Below are 19,145 nucleotides of genomic sequence, written 5' to 3' on the forward strand. Positions count from 1 at the left end.
AATAAAAAAATCTTGAACGGTGTTTGAAGAAGTTTGGTTTTAGTTAAAAGCCCAACTCCGCCTGGCTATTCAGTCCGGATAAAAAAGGCCATCTCGTGACAAACCGGATGTCACGTGCTAGCTTCCTGTTAAAGTTTCGCACTTCTTTATCAAAACATTTTGACAAATGTTACACTTGGAAGTATTTGCATACAGTTTACAGTCAATGATTACCTATAATTATGAATGCATTTTCTTTTGAAAGACTCAAATCAAAGACGGCTTATTTACAGGTGCGCGAAGTAGAATTTACAAAATTCGGATTAGTAAACGAAATGTATTAAAAACAATTTGCCTTTTCTTTGACATGTTGAATCAAATTTTACGTTGAAAGAGAACGTACACTTAATCAAATATGACACGCACACAATGTACGTATTCAAGCTATGTACATGCATTCGAAAAAGCCTTTGACCTTTGGCTAGTAAAAATGAAGTAAATGTTTTTAGTCCCTGGTCCCACTTGCCGTTGAGTGTTCATGGGGTCATTTTTATTTAAATCATATCACTCTCTCCGATATGTTAAGTCATAATACATGTTTAAAACCTGCAAAATTATGGCCTGATAAGTTATGGTATTTCACCTTTTGTAATCTTTCAAATGTTTCTACATTCTAAGGTTAGACTAGTGAATTACTGTCTGGACTAGTATCTTTCAGGCATGGCAAGCCCGACTGGCAAGCAAAATTTGAAAACTATTTCGCACAGAGCATACACTCATTTTATTAGAACGGTATACAAGTGTTCCGAGACTTATGACACTGCACACGTTTAAGTACAATTGTTTTGCAATCTTATAAAACAGCATTGTGTACTTTAAAGGAATATTTTGCTCTGAATACCATCAGTCTGTACAGTAGGTCTGCAGCTATGGACAAGAAATGTGCTTCAATGTTATTGTAATCCCTTTTACCACAGCGTGATATTATTTGTATCTCGATTTTTTATGAACATATATTTATTCGAATCAATCTAATACGTTGTATCCGCCTTTCATATTAAAACTAACGTTTAATATTGATTGTACTTTCTGGGATGAAAAACTCTTTCCGGTGCGAAAACTTTTACATGAAACCGACTTCAGCGTGCCCTCAACATATCAAAATGGCGGACGACAATGGCCAGCCAGCGCAACCAGCCCCAGAGGCTTCAACAGAAGCTCCAATGGAGCAAATGGAGGGATCTGGGGAATATAATGAATCCGGATATTCACAGGAATACCCTTCCGACTATCCACCCGATTACCCTCCTGACTTCCACCCTAAAAACAGATTTCCTGGGCCGCCTCGAGGGAGAGGTGGCTTCATGGGTCCCCGTGGACCCCGATTCCGACCCGACTGGTATTTTGAATTTAATATGTATGCAGATTTAACGTAGTGCATCTATTCGCTGAAACTAACGCCAAACGACACCCCAAATCTCTAGCAACTGTAGCGGATATGAAATTGTAGCTTTATTTTTTTTGCCTACATTTGCTTGCAGCAGGAGAACACTTCAAAATATTATATTGCAGACGAAATATTTCCACTGTAGTTTCGGCATTGTAGTTAATATGTGACACGTTTTGCACGTGACTGGTACACTGCCTGTCAGCAAAACTTTGTGTCTAAGGGAATACTGCACTTGCCCCTACTCCCAAGCCCAAACCCTAACCGTAAGGATGGTGAAGGGTGGTGGCTGGCTGGTGCTGCACCCAGTAAACTGTATTCGTTGGTTTCACATTAATTTCAGACTCGCTGTGCGCATGCGCAGAGTGAGTAAAAATATTTACTGGTCAAATTCCGGTGTGGTCGTATGCTTACTTATAGTGTAAATACACTCTAAACAAAATGATTAAATAATAATGATTTACTAGTGACAACAGTTCATAGCTGACTAAATATATCAATTTACATATGCTTTTCAGGTATTGATGTCCTGTTTTGGTTGCAGCTGCATTAGAAATGTGTGAGCCATTGTTAGTGGGGTATAAGCAACACCTCGTCTTGTGGACAGTTTGTCAAATCTCATTCAGATCTATTAAAATTGTGTCTCGATATTAGTTTTCACATCACAGTTGCTGAAGTATAATACCAGCAGAAAATGGGCATCTGGTGGGATAAGTCATGTGACTATAACCTTTTAGCACCTCCCAGGCAGCTTGGGTTATCCATGGTAACAATATGCCTGCCTAGACTGTTAGCGCTATGAGCATTCACCTTGTGAATGGAGTTTGGGGTGCATATAAATGCACATATTGTTTATTGTTATTGTGCCAGAGAAGATCTGATTTAGAATTGGTGTTCAGCAACATATGATTGTCCTAACAGTAACAGGTGACTGAAAGGCTCAGGTGGTTAGACCCACTGATTTTGTTGATGCATGTCATCATGTCCTAATTGCAAAGAGTGATGCACATGGTGTCATACTCCTGGTTGTTTGTACCAGACTTAGTTGTTTACAGAATGTTGCCGTAGAACCCTGATAGCTGCAAATGGCTGAATGTGGTGTTCAACAACAAACAATGACAAAATAGCAATGACAGACTACTGATGATCAACTGTATTGTTTCTCCAGGGGTGGCCCATTTGGTAGACCACCTGGACCTCCAGGTCCACGTTTCCGAGGACCCCCACCCCCAGGCATGCGTGGCCCACCACCTGGCATGAGAGGCCCACCCCCACCAGGAATGCGTGGACCTCCACCTAGAGGACCGCCTCCTTTTGGCAGGCCACCATTTGATCCCAGCTTCGGCCCAGGAGGTCCAGGAATGGGACCTCCTCCTCCAGGGATGGGACCTCCCCCACCAGGGATGGGACCACCCCCGAGCATGGGACCCCCAGGGCCACATCAGGGTATGCCACCACCACCAGGGATGCCTCCACCAGGCATGGTAAGTTTATGAATCAGTTGATCAGCAGGGACCACTCCATATAATGTTACGGGTAGCATGTACTTTTGATTTCATCATGCTGATATCTGGCTAGATAAGAAGCTAGTTTTGGAATAGTATGATTCAATTATATGGAGTCAATCTGATACAGAATCGGTGTCATGATATTGAGTTTGAAGATATAGCTGGATTTTGATTGTTTTATGCTGAATTAAACAGAATGACATGTTAACAGTTGTATTTATACTTTTGCAAGAGGCCACCAATGATGCCACCAACAAACATGCCCCCTCCGGGGATGCCACCTCCAAACTTCTCAGTGCCGCCCCCTGGTTACGGACCTCCGCAGCAGTCAGCACAGAGTGATGCCGAGTTATGGGTGGAAACCAAGACAGCTGAGGGCAAGGTCTGTGTGAGAAATTAACATAAGTCTCTCATCTAAGGGACATTGTGGCATAAGTTATTGGTTTTGCTGTTTGCTTGAACCATTGAAGGCCCCGGTTTGCTTTTATTGTGCAAAGCCCAATTTTCAAGTCCTTATGATTACACAGTGCCATTTAGAAAGTGGTCAAATGTAACATGTTATATTTGGGATTACACTTTCTTTGTAAAGTCCTCAGTTTCTTTTATCATTGCTGTCGAATGCTAAAGACACTACACACTCACTCACTCCTTGACCAGACTTAGGCATAAGACATATGAAAAAAATAGTAGAAATATAGTTTGACACCATTTTGTGAAAGTCTAAATATGAGGACAGAAAAGGCACAAATACTTCAGACAAATTGTTTTAGGATTTCTGAATGCCTCATTCCTTTCATAACATTTCAAGTTTTTGGTGTTTGTAATCATTCTGAGCATTAATTGGTGCAGATGTACTACTATAATGCACGGACAAGGGAATCTGCATGGACTAAACCAGAAAATGTGAAGATTATAACTCAGTCGGAGGTGGAGGCAATGGCAGCAGCACAGGGTGGAGCCACAACATCATCAGGGCCGACAACAGCAGCTCAGGCTGCCGTGGCTCAGGGTAAATACTCCACATTCCACAACTTGTGTCCTTATGTTCAACAAGGATGTTAACGAATATGAGTATCTTGTTGAACATAACCCATGAAATGGATAATGAGTATCTTATTGACCTTTGCATGCTAATGTTGTGTTCTTGTCAATGTTTTGAGTTCTGATTTATTTTTCTGTGAATTTCAGCTCAAGCCACAAACCAAGCAGATCAGTCACCAACACAAGGTACCTTTGTAGCATTATAATATATTCAGGCATGTCACTCTTGGATACCAGTGTTATTTAGCCTTTGTAATGAGATTGTATTGTGTTTCACAGTATCAGTACGTAACTTACCAAGGGTATATGAAGGCTTGTAAATAAAGTTGTGGCCATATTTGTGATCTCTAGCAATCTTCGGGGTGGTTGGGTAGCATAGTGGTAGGTGTTAAGTCATCAAGCTGTAGACCTGGGTTCAATTCCCCTCATGGGCACAATGTGTGAAGCCCATTTCTGGCGTCCCCTGCGGTGATATTGCTGGAATATTGCTTTTAGCAGTGTAAAACTAACCTCACTCACTCTATCAATCTTCGTGTCATCAGGCTACCCGGGGATGATGCCCCCATCCTTCACACAGCAGCCTGTACCCCAGCAGCAGCAACAGCAACAGCCCCCCATGATGGGACAGGTGCCCATTGAGAGTCAACCACAGGAATCGGCTGTGTCTGTACAGAAACCTCCACAGACACAGGTGAGACAGGAGCTTATTTAGGGGAATTCCCATTGAAAGTTAACATTTGTTAACGCATTCTACACCAGAGGCTGGTATACCCGCCAGGCAATAGTTTTATCAAAACAGTGTATATAATTTGTTAACGTAACTAACATGTGATTCTTTTATTAACTCTATCAATTTTCACAGGGTACAGTGATAATGTTGATGCTCAGAGCTTTCAAATGATACCCATCATCATCACGATTTGCCTCACGTCATTCGTATGAAGTTTCCAAAACGGAGGTATTTCCTGTCGTTGAACAACATTACACAGCCTAATGGACTGACATCAGGAAATAGACGACCATACTTTTAAGTTAAATTAAATTAATAGAAAAAGGTAAAGGAATAGTATGACGTGTAACAAATGGAAAAAACTCCCTACATTTTTTGCTCCCTTCATGCTTCATCTGGACATTATAAATGTGTAAGCTTGAATTTTCATTAAATATTAACTTATTTACATTGCAGTTGTATTATTTGAAAAATATAATGAAATATAAATTACATATTCATGAACAGTAGGATTATACCTTTCAAATTATGTATGACATGTAGTAGCAATAATGTTTTACAAGCTGATATTTTCCTTGATAAACAAAGGATTCATCTATGACCTCAGAGTCTCTGGAAACTCAGTGCCATGTCATAAAATGCCTCTGGTTGACTGGTGTTGAAAGAGTTAAAGAAGCCCCAATACTGACCAATATAAGGACTTTCTTTCACTGATCTGAAGGAGCTGTCTCATGGTTAAATTCTTGTGATTGTGTATGCTGTCTATTAAATCAGATTCTCTCATTTCTGTGAATTTCATGTTTGATTATGGCACTCTGCTTGCCAAGAACTGAATATGAAGGTTGTTGATGTACTTGTTGATGTAATGTTATCTTATTCTGGTGATTTACCCATAGCTTCCCCCCAAGCCCCCAGAGGTGGCAGAATGGTCGGAACACAAGAATGCTGATGGGAGGAGCTACTACTACAACTCTCGAACTATGGAGTCAACGTGGGAGAAACCTCCAGCACTGGCTGAATGGGAAGGTAAAGACATTGGTTGAAAGTGGGGAGAAAGTGAAGACATTGGCTGAATGGGGAGGTGGGGAGACACTGGACATGGACTGAATGGGAAGGTGGGGAGACACTGGACATGGACTAAATGGGGAGGTGGGGAGACACTGGACATGGACTGAATGGGAAGGTGGGGAGACACTGTGGACATTGGCTGAATGGGAAGGTGGGGAGACACTGGACATGGACTGAATGGGGAGGTGGGGAGACACTGGACATGGGCTGAATGGGGAGGTGGGGAGACACTGTGGACATGGGCTGAATGGGAAGGTGGGGAGACACTGTGGACACGGGCTGAATGGGGAGGTGGGGAGACACTGGACATGGACTGAATGGGAAGGTGGGGAGACACTGCACATGGACTGAATGGGAAGGTGGGGAGACACTGTGGACATGGGCTGAATGGGAAGGTGGGGAGACACTGTGGACATTGGCTGAATGGGAAGGTGGGGAGACACTGGACATGGACTGAATGGGAAGGTGGGGAGACACTGGACGTGGACTGAATGGGAAGGTGTGGAGACACTGTGGACATTGGCTGAATGGAAAGGTGGGGAGACACTGGACATGGACTGAATGGGGAGGTGGGGAGACACTGGACATGGACTGAATGGGGAGGTGGGGAGACACTGGACATGGGCTGAATGGGGAGGTGGGGAGACACTGTGGACATGGGCTGAATGGGGAGGTGGGGAGACACTGGACATGGTCTTAATGGGGAGGTGGGGAAACACTGGACATGGGCTGAATGGGAAGGTGGGGAGACACTGGACATGGACTGAATGGGGAGGTGGGGAGACACTGTGGACATTGGCTGAATGGGAAGGTGGGGAGACACTGGACATGGGCTGAATGGGAAGGTGGGGAGACACTGTGGACATGGGCTGAATGGGAAGGTGTTGAGACACTGTGGACACGGGCTGAATGTGGAGGTGGGGAGACACTGGGCATGGACTGAATGGGAAGGTGGGGAGACACTGGACGTGGACTGAATGGGAAGGTGGGGAGACACTGTGGACATGGGCTGAATGGGAAGGTGGGGAGACACTGTGGACATTGGCTGAATGGGAAGGTGGGGAGACACTGGACATGGACTGAATGGGGAGGTGGGGAGACACTGGACATGGGCTGAATGGGGAGGTGGGGAGACACTGTGGACATGGGCTGAATGGGAAGGTGGGGAGACACTGTGGACATTGGCTGAATGGGAAGGTGGGGAGACACTGGACATGGACTGAATGGGGAGGTGGGGAGACACTGGACATGGGCTGAATGGGGAGGTGGGGAGACACTGTGGACATGGGCTGAATGGGAAGGTGGGGAGACACTGTGGACACGGGCTGAATGGGGAGGTGGGGAGACACTGGACATGGACTGAATGGGAAGGTGGGGAGACACTGGACATGGGCTGAATGGGAAGGTGGGGAGACACTGTGGACATGGGCTGAATGGGATGGTGGGGTGAGAGATAGTAGATACTGAGTGAATGAGAAAGTGGAAAGAAACTCCAATCATGGACTGAATGAACAATTTCAAAGTGAGAAGGTGCAATCACTGATTGAATGGGGTGGTAGACAGGAAATGCAGACATTGGTTTTATTTGATAAGACAGCATTTCTTTGGGTTGTTGAAGGTGAAAGGAAGCTATATAACAAGAGAATGTTGAGCTGAGAGGCTCATCGTGTATGCAACACTCTGATTTGGGTCATGAAGGTATATTTTTGGTGTTCCTGTTTCAGCATCAGTCAATCAGTTGCAAGCACCTGTGAAGACAGAACCACCTGTTCATGTAAATGGAGCAACCAACGGAGAGGAGGTTGCTATGGAAACTGAAGTAAAAGAAGAAGAAAAAGAGGAGGTACGTTTTGGTTATAAACTAGTCTGTAATTATCAATGAAACAACTTACTGAGGACTCAGTCATGCTTGTTAAATTACATATCTTCATCTGTTGTGATACCCGTGAAGGTCCCAGGGTAGAATAGGCCTTCAGCAACCCATGCTTGCCATAAAAGACAACTATACTTGTCGTAAGAGGCGACTAATGGGATCGGGTGGTCAGGCTTGCGGACATGGTTGGCACATGTCATTGGTTCCCAATTGCGCAGATTGATGCTCATGTTGTTGATCACTGGATTGTCTGGTCCAGACTCAATTATTTACAGACCGCCCCATATAGCTGGAATATTGCTGAGTGACGTGTAAAACTAAACTGACTCATTCATGTGTTTTGAGTTAACATGCCTTGTTTTGTGCCTTCAGGAGAAACCAGTGGAAGATGAGAAGACAGAAGAACAAAAGGCGGCAGAGAAAGCCCGACCAGTTTCCAGTACACCTGTCCCCGGCACACCATGGTAAAGACATCAGAATAAATTGATTATGTGCTAGCTTGTTGGCTGTCCGCACAACAGTGTTAGATTCTGGTCCAGGCACTTTATGACTATCAAGTCATCTTGGTCTGTTTTGCTGGTAGCAGCTTATCAATTTGCTGATTGTGGCTATGTGAAGCCCCCACTGGCTGTACGGAACACCCTGTGTCATCGCCCATGCATTTGGTTACTGCTTGCTTGCTCTGCCCAACTTCTGTATATATGCCAAAATCATGCACATGCATTAGGATCAGTGTCCCACAGTTGCCCTTTTCACAAAATATTTGGACAGCTGTGTTGTTATTGGGACCATGTTGTGTTTTGGCAAATGTTTCCTGCATGGATTCAAACCTGTGCCATGATTTTTTGTGTTTTATACAATAATTTTTAAAGTAATGTTACGGTAATGTTATGGTTAAAATTTGCCATGACAAAAGGTGTAAGAAGTCCCCTGAGAACCAGCAAAATGTATAACACTGAGAAGTTTGAAATTTTCAATATATTTGTATTCAACAAAAGCATGAGGCACAATACAAAGCAGAATACAGAGATTCATAATCGAGATTTCATGTACAATACTTCTGAGTCAATTCTAAAGTAATAGGTCACAATATAATGTCAACTCACCAAAGTCTTGGTGCAAGAGTGAGAAACAGTTATGCAGAATGTAACACTGTGAGCTGTCAGGCAGAGGTTATGAAGATCAAGTGTTGATGGAGTGGCAAATATATACTCCAGTAGTCTGTGTGTACTTCCAGACAGCACAGCAAATAGCCTTTACATATACAGTCAATAATTCTTGAAAGTTTGAGCACTTACGACCATCGCCATCAACGTATAATCTTTTAGCAGTCTTCCAGAAGTACACACAAATAATCAAAACATTCACTCAGTAGGAGGTAACTCTAACGCACTTCCAGAAAGCCTGCTGCCAAAATACTTAAAGTGCTGAACATTTATCATATGAAATGTGACCCATAATAATTATCACTCCAAACATTAAACGTTGTGACCCAGTACTAATTATTACTTAATTAATAAAACAATTTACAGAAAATGCACTCTCATAACAGTAATAACTTTCTTTGTCCTGACAGTTTATTTGTTTCCCAAGTGTATGTACAGGTGCATTATCATACATGTGTGCAGTGCAGATTACTGTGCCCTCTCTGTATTGAGTGTGGTCTTGTTGCAGGTGTGTTGTGTGGACAGGAGATGGGCGTTGTTTCTTCTACAACCCCAGTCAACGCCAGTCACTGTGGGAGAAACCGGATGAACTCCTCAACAGACCTGATGTAGACAAAATGATTGCTGGCCCTCCGGACACTAAACAAGGTACAACCCAGATTTGTGTTTAATATTACATCTTTTTTTTTGAGGTCAGAACTAGATTGAGAATTAGTGAGATTTAATGTTTATGATTAGATTTTGTTTGGGAAAAACAGAACAAGTGGCAGATCATGCTTGTTCTGGATAGTAGTTTTGAAAAACACTGCCATAATCATGACATGGATACAAGACTCTCATGACAGACATACACGACACTGAGTTATGACGGACACAGACACATGACAGACTATGACACAGGACAGATACAACACATGAAACAGACTCAAGAAACCTTACACAGGCTTGTGACACAGGACAGACATGACACAGGACAGACACGACACAGGACAGACACCTGATTCAGTCTCATGGCACACATGACAGAGACATCACACAGGCTCATGAAAGACACATTACACGGGCTCATGACAGACACATTACACACTCATAACTCATGACGACACTTTGCTCAGTCATTACACAGACACATTGCAAAGACACGCGATACAGACTCATGACAGTCAGACTACACAGACTCATTAAATGCTAATAGTTGTGGTTTAGTTGTTACTAATGGTTTCACAAGATTTTCCTTGGGCAGTTGTGATCTGTCATATTGTGGACAGTCACTGTTGTGTGTTTTGCACCATGATATATCTGTGTCACATGGATCTGTGAGATATTTGGTAGGCTCCTGCTGTGTGTATCACCCCACGTGTAACTGGCTGCTGTGATGTATCTATGATGTTGTTAACAGCAGGATATCAGAAATGTAGCTTACTCATTTGGTCTGGGTTAAATTAGTTTGAAAAACTTTTTTAAAGGTCAACATGCTTTCACATAAAATGACTTCCGGGACTAAAAATCCTTTTTAACCTCGATGGCTTATACGCTGGTGGTCCAAACCTCACCATTCCATCTACTACTCTAAGTGTTTTAATCTCTATAGTGTGGGGTTGATCCTCCAACACGATAAAGTCTGCGCCGGCTGACACCCAATTAGAGAAATATATCAGACATAGTATGACAACACTGAGCTTATCAAATTATTAAAGGAACAAACTCCTATAGAATTACAATTCACGCCAACTGAGTGTGCTTTTGGAAAATACTTGAGAGGTTTGAAGATGGAAGTTCAAAGAGATATAAACTTTGAAGATATAAAACAATTGGTATTTCATAAAGTGAACGAAGATTTCAACCCACATTAAAGATGACACTAGAGAAACAACAGGCGGATGTAGCTACTGAATAAACAAATGTTTACTTCAGAGGTAATCGGGAAGCTACAACACATCCAGGTAACATCAATTCTTCTATTGACAGATCATTTGAAAAAATTCGAGAAACACTAGAGCGTTACACTAATAGGGGGTCTGGTTGGGTGGTTAAAATCCATGGTGATGATTATGGGAGGGTACCGATAAGATCTGCTAAATTTCCAGCTGAAAAATATTCTGACAGACCTTCCAGTTATCCGGAAGATGATGGGATAAATTGGGAAGGTATGGATGAACCAACCCCTATCTCTCAGTGGTCAAAACTTGAAAAACAGAATCCAGACTTAGCTATAAACGTATTTGGACATGAAGGCAAAAACATAATAGTGCACAGGATAAGGCCTTTAATATAAGGATGGTCGTAAAACAATCGATTTATTTATGATACAACAAGGTGAAAAATATCACTACACGTGGATCAAGAATTTCAGCCGACTGTTGTACGATCAATCAAAACATTGGGGAACGAAACACTTATGTGAAAAGTGCCTTCACAGGTTTTCTAGAGCTGATCTGCTCGATTCACACAGGGATGATTGCCAAGGTGTAGGGGGGACAGCCGCACAAATAGATATGCCGACGGAAAACAACAAAATCTTGAAATTTATCAACCACAAAAATCAAATGTCGGGACCATACATTATCTTTGCCAACTTTGAGGATATCATTAAACCAATCGATACAGTAGCTCCATCCCCTAACAATGGTTTCACTCAGAAAATTCATGAACATGAGGCGTGTGGGTTTGGGTAGATGGTCGTTTGTTGCGATGGCCAAACTAAATTCGAGATCACTGTCACGTGACAGGAAAATACAGAGGTGTGGCTCATAATGAATGTAATTGAAAACTGAGAATAAACCCTAAACTTATTCATATCCCAGTGGTGTTTGACAATCTACGAGGGTATGATTCACAGTTGATTATGCAAGCTATTTCAAAGATAGAAGGCAACATATCCTGCATCCCAAACAACATGGAGAGATATATATCCTTTTCATTAAACAGTTTGAGATTCATAGATAGTGTTCAGTTTCTGTTTGGTCAAGGCTAATAACCGTGACGATTTGGCTATTAGTAATCGTTACACAGAGGAGAAAACTAGAGCTTTGCTGCTATGTAAGGGTATTTACCCGTACGAATATATGGATGACTGGTCTAAGTTTAATGAGACGGAGTTACCTCCCATTGACCGCTTCTATAAGCAAGCTGGCTGGTGTGTCTGTCTAGCAAGATGATTATGAACATGCGAAAAATGTATGGGAAAAATTAGGCTGTAAGAATCTGGGTGATTACCATGATTTATGTTTGAAAACGGACATGTTATTGTTGGCTGATGTTTTCGAGATCTTCAGAAAATTGTGTTCGAAGCAATACAGGTTGGATCCTGCATGGTATTATTCGAGCCCTAGGCTTATCGTGGGATGCCCTACTGAAGAAAACAGGTGTGGAGTTTGATTCACTGATTATGATATGCATATGTTTATTGAGAAAGGGTTAAGCGTGGGTATTTCCATGGTATCAAAACATTAAACCACACACAACACTAATTATAGACGTATATCTCGCAGAGATTTCCAAGCCAAGAATACTTTTAGATGGACTGAGAATAATTTTGTTTAAAAGACACGACAATAAACGTTGTGGAATCACAATTAGACAAGGCTATAAGCCAGGTATGATAATGTAAACCTTATAGGCTTTAAATATATCAATCAAAAATTAAATGGCAGATAATTAAAAAAAATAATTTATAAACTATATTATAGACAAATAGAATGGGGCTGTACCCAGCTGTAGATAAAGAAGGAAATATAAAGTGAAGTGTAGATGGATTTCGACTTAAACAGATATGTTAAATAAGACATCGACTAGAACAAGAGCGTGATATTCAGCCATCACTACATAAAAAAATACAATAGAGCTTTAAACTACATAGATGGTGCTGATACCACCCTAATGGCAACTAGCATGGGAGTAGGAGTTGGGCTTTTGACAACCATTGTAGCTGCACCAGTGGTGTTAGGACTTGAATTAGCAGCTATAGTGACAGGAACAGCTGGGTCAGTGTTTATATTTGTATCCCGCAAATTGAATCGTAAAGCAAAGAAGCATGATGAAATTAGAATACTTGACTGATGCAAAGTTAAACACGATAGAAGATCATGTTTCCACTGCACTCAATGACAATAAAATCTCAGAAGGGGAGTTTCATTTGATCCTAGGCGAACTAGAAAAATGCAACAAAATGAAGTTGGAAATCAGATCAAAGGTTCATAAAATATCTTCTTCTTTAAGCGCGGACAAGGAAAAAAGAGATATAAAACAAGGGATACAAGCCCAACAGGCATTTCTTACAAAAACCAATGGCATGATAGAAGATACATATTTAACTGTTTCACTGAAATCAATGTCTTAGATTGATGGGGGGGTTTGCCCCACACCCCTACAGTATATTTAGACTGTAATTATTTTATGGGTATACCATGACGACCTACGTAAATGATTTTATTACCGCTTGTGAAACAGCGATCGAGAATAAGACTTTCCCGGATTTAATAACATTTGATCGGGATAAAAATGTATTAACAACAATGGAAGGGAGTCATGTGAAAATATATTTTAATAAGAGACTGCTGAAGCTCAGATTCACAGATGAAGTTAAAGCGAATAGAATTATGACTAAAGCGAACTGCCCTAATGGGCTGTCAATTTCAGTCATGAAATATGCACAAGATAACCGAGAATCCCCATTATGTGTCATTTCTTGCACGAGCAGTTGAGGAAGAAATTGTAACAAAGTGCTCTTCACAAAATGGAATCAAGATTTATAATCTGCCTCTGTTAACACAAATTCAGACTACTTTGAAAAGTGGAGCTGTGTTAGAAAATCCAAGAGCTGCCCAATTCTTCTCAATTTGCTGATTATGTTAGATTTTATGATAAGAGTAAACCGGTCATCATGAAGAATAGAATAGTTGGATATCACCCATTAATGGAAAATAATAAAGAGCCAGATCAGAATAACAATCATAGACTTCAGAGCAAAGGAACAAAATATTCGGGTGTAGTCGATGTGAGTTCTTTGTTTATGGGGATGATGTTTAATTCACTGGGAGTGAAGTTACAAACCGCGATTGTAGAACAAAGTGAGGGGAGAGAAATTCTAGACGAATTACTCATAGATGTGGGGGAAACATCAAGGAAGTAATATGTGTTGTGTCTCAAAGTGTATCGAGGAAGTGATATACCGCCGTTGCCACAGAGCTATCACGTGATCACAGTGTTAATAACACAGGATAGACCCGTTAACCCAAGGTTGTTGCTATCATTCCTGAGTAGCTCAATCGGCTGAGGTGCGTGCTTATCACGTGCAGTTGCGCAGCTGTGCGTTGTGAGTTCGTATCTCGCCAAGCCTTAGTGTGACTCCCTTGCACAATTTTGTGATGCGAGGGATCACGATCATATCAGTTGGGTCTCTGAAAAGGGCCTTACTGAGCAGGGCGCTCTCATGGTGAGAGAAGGCACCGACGCAGTCCTCCTTGGGAGAACCTCCTCGCAAACCTATCTTTCTAACATCCCTTGGAGGACTGTGGCTTTTACTCTTTTTAATGTTTCTGCGGGGGTTCCCCGACCCCACTATAGAGATTGAAACACATAGAGTAGTAGAGGAATGGTGAGGTTTGGACCACCAGCGTATAAGTCATCGAAGTTAAAAAGGATTTTTTAGTCCCCAAAGTCATTTTGTGTGAAAGCAGATGGGTAGCACCTGTTCTTTTGGAGTTTATGAAAAAGGAGTCTAGATTCGCGTTATTAGCGAATATATGGCCTATATGGGTGTGGTCCAAACCCACCATTCCTTCTACTACTCGTATTCTAGCAACATGAGATTAAAATCTATGATGGACATAAAATTTTATTTTGGAATATTATTCAAGGTTACCTTCTTATTCACAAATCACTGTTTCAGCCGAGAAGAAGAAGGAGGAGAAAGATGATGATGAGGAACCAGCATCCAAGAAAAAGAAGTATGTCTTTGAATGTGGTAGACGTCTGCAGACCATGGTCCGGCCGATCAAGGCTGTCGACTTGTGGCAGTAGCAGATGTGTCTTTACCTTCTGCTTGAAGCCGTCCCGGGGTAGAATAGACCTTCAGCAACCCATGCTTGCCATAAAAAGTGACTATGCTTGTCGTAAGAGGCTACTTACGGGATCGGGTGGTCAGGTTCATTGACTTGGTTGACACATGTCATTGGTTCCCAATTACGCAGATCAATGCTCATGTTGTTGATCACTGGATTGTCTGGTCCAGACTCGATTATTTACAGACCGCCGCCATATAGCTGGAATATTGCTGAGTGTGGTGTAAAACTAAACTTACTCACTCTTACTGTTGTGGCTGAATCAGTTTTTCGATTCGTGTCAGCAAGCTGACCGATGCCACGTCCGAAAATGGGAGATGATGCTCGCCCACGTGGCGACTCCCAACAAACCCAACAAATATCACCTGCAGGCGATACAAATGAAAAAATACTCACTTTACCTTCTGCATTGTATTAAATAATCTCAGGCAGATGCTCTTCCATTTCTCCATCAAATTTACCAGCTAAAATATAGGGAAAGATGACATGTTAACTGATTATGCACCATTTACCTGACTAAGATATCATATGTTGGATGATTTGAAACTAGACTGAACAGCAAGAGAAACACAAGTTACGAAAAATGACATCTCATAAAGGTAAGCCGTCATGTTTATGACTTCTATTTTAAAATTTGATAAAAAGCATTTATGAGTTGCATTTCTTTTTCTGTTCAGTATATTCAGTAAACATGATGTCAAATTTGTCGTTAAGAATGGTACATCTATTATGTATAGCATGTGGTATAGTAACCATGACATTGAAACCTCTCCTTGGCAGGATGGACAAGGACGAGGGGAAGGAGGAGGACAAGAAGGAGACCGGCTTCCCCAAGAAGATCGACGCTGGAAAGGAGGCGGCCATTGAGGCGGAGGTGCAGGCAGCCAGACAGAGAGCCATCGTTCCCCTGGAGATCCGCATGAAGCAGTTCCGTGACATGCTAGCAGAGAAGGAGGTAAGAGCACTGTAGTGTCCTGCTGTCATTGTGGCAGTCTTGTGGAAAGCATGTTTATTGTAGTCAACAATTGATGGTCCAGGTTACAATTGGTCCTTGTTTGCTTGTAGTTAAAGGCAACTAGGGGGGTCAGATGCTAAGACTCACAAAATTGGTTAATGCTTGTCATCATGTCCCACTCATGTAAATCAGTGCTCATGATGACAATCACTGGATCGTCTGGTCCAGGCCACTATTTATAGACTACTGTCATATAGCTAGAATATTGCTGAGTGTGGCAAACAAATCTGTTGAAATCGTAACTCTTCCCTGTTTCCCTCTCATCAAGTAAATAACCTGCCATCCTTCACTCATTTGCATTTATCATCGAAAATAATGAACTATGATTGATACCTCAAGCTCGGCAACTGCTTGAATGTTGTGATGACCTCTGTAACCTGAGAACCTGTCTCATCCAGGTATCAGCGTTCTCAACATGGGAGAAGGAGCTCCACAAGATCGTGTTTGACCCACGCTACCTGCTGCTGACATCCAAGGAGAGGAAGCAGGTGTTCGAGCAGTACGTGAAGGAGCGGGCTGAGGAGGAGCGACGGGAGAAGCACAGGAAACTCCGAGAGAAGAAGGATTCTTTCCGGCAGCTGTTGGAGGAAGCAAAGCTGCATGGAAAGTCAGTAGTTCAGTTTCTGTAGAGATGCTGAAAGTGATATTATACGTTTGTGAAACAATTCACAACCTGCCTCTTTACTGCTTAAAGAGTGATGATAGACCTACTTCCTTTCAAAAGTTTAAACCCACTAGTGTAAATGTAGCTACCTGCTTCAGGACTAAACTAGAATTTGCAAAATATTCCATACAGCTTAAAGGTACTGTTTACACATAAATTGTATTATTAAACAAATTAGTAACATTGAAAAGATTGTCATTAATTCATTAGATGATAAAAATCTGTGAAAGTTGACAAATTCTTAAAAAAGCTTCACACCAAACTCTGCTGTTCACATGCACAATATTTACACATACTTTTCAATAATTTGATGCATTATATTTGTGCACTTCATCTGTTTAAGGTGTGCAGTTGGTTCCTTCAAGTTGAAAGAGAAATCAGTGTTCCATGTCACTGTATATATAAAATACACATAATATAGTGTTTTTAGGGAGTCTAAACTTTTGAAATGTAGAAGGCTTCCATGGAATACAGTGTTTGTGAGTTGCTTTACAATCTAGAGTCATGGTGAAGACCCGAGTTTGATTCCCCACAGTGGCACAATGTTTGAAGCCCATTTCTACCATGATACTGCTGAAATATTGCTAAAAGTATTGTAAAACCCAACTCACTCTGAAAACTTTCGGGACAAATTTGTTTGAAACAAAGTCAAACTAAGAAGGCGATCTTTTGATTGACAAAGGTTAATCATTTCTTGTATATTTGCTAATGTCAGTGTGTTTCAGTGCTTAACTTAGTCAGCAGTCATGACAAATATTGAAACTAACCAATCACCACATTAGGCCATTAGTTTCAGTTTGGTGTGCAAATCTGTTTGCTGATTGTCATGACATCCTTGAGGTACAAATTGACAAGCAATATGCGAAGATTGGAACATTTTCTCTTTAATCCTATCAAAATGTGACAAAAGCTAAGAACAAATTGTACAGAAATGATTTGAGTGTTTTCACAAAGTTTCAGTAATAACTACTGAGCCCTAGAAAGTCTTCACTTGAAGTACAATGCTAAGTCCTATTTTGGGGGGTAAAAATTGAAAAATTGACAGTTTCAGTGAATAATTTTAAAGTCTCATATTGAGACACAAATTTACCTTTTTATGTATATTTTCAAATAGAACAGAAGGTCCTGCCAATAAATGGGTTAGAAAAATCAAATAGGTTATGCAAAGTCCCTTTTGGGGGTAAAAAATGGAAACTGTAATTTTCAGAGAATAATGTCTAAAATTTCATATCAAGACACAAATGTACTTTGTATGCATATTATGACAAAGAGCACAAGGTACTACTGGCTATTGGCAGTTATCGCCAGCACCAGTCTGTATCCCTTGCGGAGACAGTTTGATTTTAACTTTCGAAGCCTATCACTTTGGGATGTGTCAATATGTGAAATACTACGAAAGTACATGTCAAACTGTCTTCTCATTTTTAAGTTCTCAAGTATAACAGCCAGGTGTTGGCAATAACTGGTATGCTGTGATAACTGGTCTCTAGCTAATACTAATAAATAGTTTTGAAGTCAAAACATGTTTTGTTTAGGCCTATTTTGGTGTTAATAGGTAAAAAGTTGAATTTTTCTGAGAATATTGTTTGAAATTTCATATTGAGACACCAGTCTAAGTAAACTTATCCTCAGTACTTTTCGTTACACCCCACTACTGAGTCTAACAAAACATTATGGGAGGTCGCGTCAAGTAACCTTTGAGACTGACCTATCAGAACACAGGTTACCAAATCGCGAAAGTGGACATTCGCACATACCTTCTGAACTTTTTATCTCAAAAAGGTTTATACCCGAACGATTCCGAATGCTATTCAGAGTACGTTCGCTTCCGGGTGATGCACACGGCGTACGTACAACCATGGCAGTGGAGAGTAAACAGTCGCTGAAAATAGTGTTTTTGGCAATATTCAAGGATGTTATCTTGCGGAAATATTAGCTATTGGCTACCATGTCAACAGAAACCCCAAAGCGTATATACTGCAAGTCAAATAACAGTGTTATATGCGGATTTTTGTTTGTGGAGAGATCTGTGTCTTTGGCCTGAATATTTTGAAAGTCCCCCCGATCCCTAAATAGTAGCCGTTGTCTGATTGGTTAAATCTATTTAACGGTCTTGTGTTTGATTGGACGGTCATTTGTCACTCAAAGGTTACCTGTTTACCTGGCGCGACCTTCTACTAGGTTTGTTTGACTCAGTGGTGGAGCGTAACAAAATACACTGAGACTAAGTTTACTTAGACTGATTGAGACACCTGTCATTTTTGTGGATATTTTTAAAGAAGGTACTTCCGATACAGGGTACTACTGATACATGGGTAAGAAAAGTCACATAAATTTAGGCAAAATCCCATTATTGGCTAAAAAATGGAAAAGGTGAAATTTTCAGAGAAAAATTTCTAAAATCTCATATTGAGACCCAAATGTACTTTTATATGCACATTTTCAAAGGAACTACTAATTCATAGGCTGGAAAAGTTGTATGTGCGTGCATGCATATGCATGTGTGTGTAGTGTGCATACAGTTTGTATGTATCTGAAGGTAAGTCTCTAATAATTAAAAGTAGTATCCATTTTGCACCCCCAAAAAACACT

At 41.2% G+C, this 19,145-nt stretch overlaps 1 protein-coding gene and 1 pseudogene across 1 annotated transcript in view; both read left to right on the plus strand.

The window, feature by feature from the left end:
- Positions 1-1,100: 1,100 nt before the first annotated feature.
- LOC137266062 (transcription elongation regulator 1-like) overlaps positions 1,101-19,145 on the plus strand; it is a 33,123-nt gene continuing 15,078 nt past the window's right edge. Inside the window, exons 1-13 of the mRNA XM_067801562.1 lie at positions 1,101-1,378; positions 2,595-2,910; positions 3,167-3,316; positions 3,784-3,943; positions 4,123-4,161; positions 4,518-4,666; positions 5,602-5,731; positions 7,498-7,616; positions 8,019-8,110; positions 9,321-9,460; positions 14,703-14,760; positions 15,655-15,829; positions 16,288-16,496. Of these exons, the coding sequence (XP_067657663.1) occupies positions 1,107-1,378; positions 2,595-2,910; positions 3,167-3,316; positions 3,784-3,943; positions 4,123-4,161; positions 4,518-4,666; positions 5,602-5,731; positions 7,498-7,616; positions 8,019-8,110; positions 9,321-9,460; positions 14,703-14,760; positions 15,655-15,829; positions 16,288-16,496 (2,009 nt within the window). The 5' untranslated portion in view covers positions 1,101-1,106. The remainder of the gene's footprint in view (positions 1,379-2,594; positions 2,911-3,166; positions 3,317-3,783; positions 3,944-4,122; positions 4,162-4,517; positions 4,667-5,601; positions 5,732-7,497; positions 7,617-8,018; positions 8,111-9,320; positions 9,461-14,702; positions 14,761-15,654; positions 15,830-16,287; positions 16,497-19,145) is intronic.
- Positions 5,742-6,890, plus strand: LOC137266127 (inner ear-specific collagen-like; annotated as a pseudogene).

Source organism: Haliotis asinina, chromosome 15 (assembly GCF_037392515.1).
Source record: "Haliotis asinina isolate JCU_RB_2024 chromosome 15, JCU_Hal_asi_v2, whole genome shotgun sequence".
Lineage (NCBI taxonomy): Eukaryota > Metazoa > Mollusca > Gastropoda > Lepetellida > Haliotidae > Haliotis > Haliotis asinina.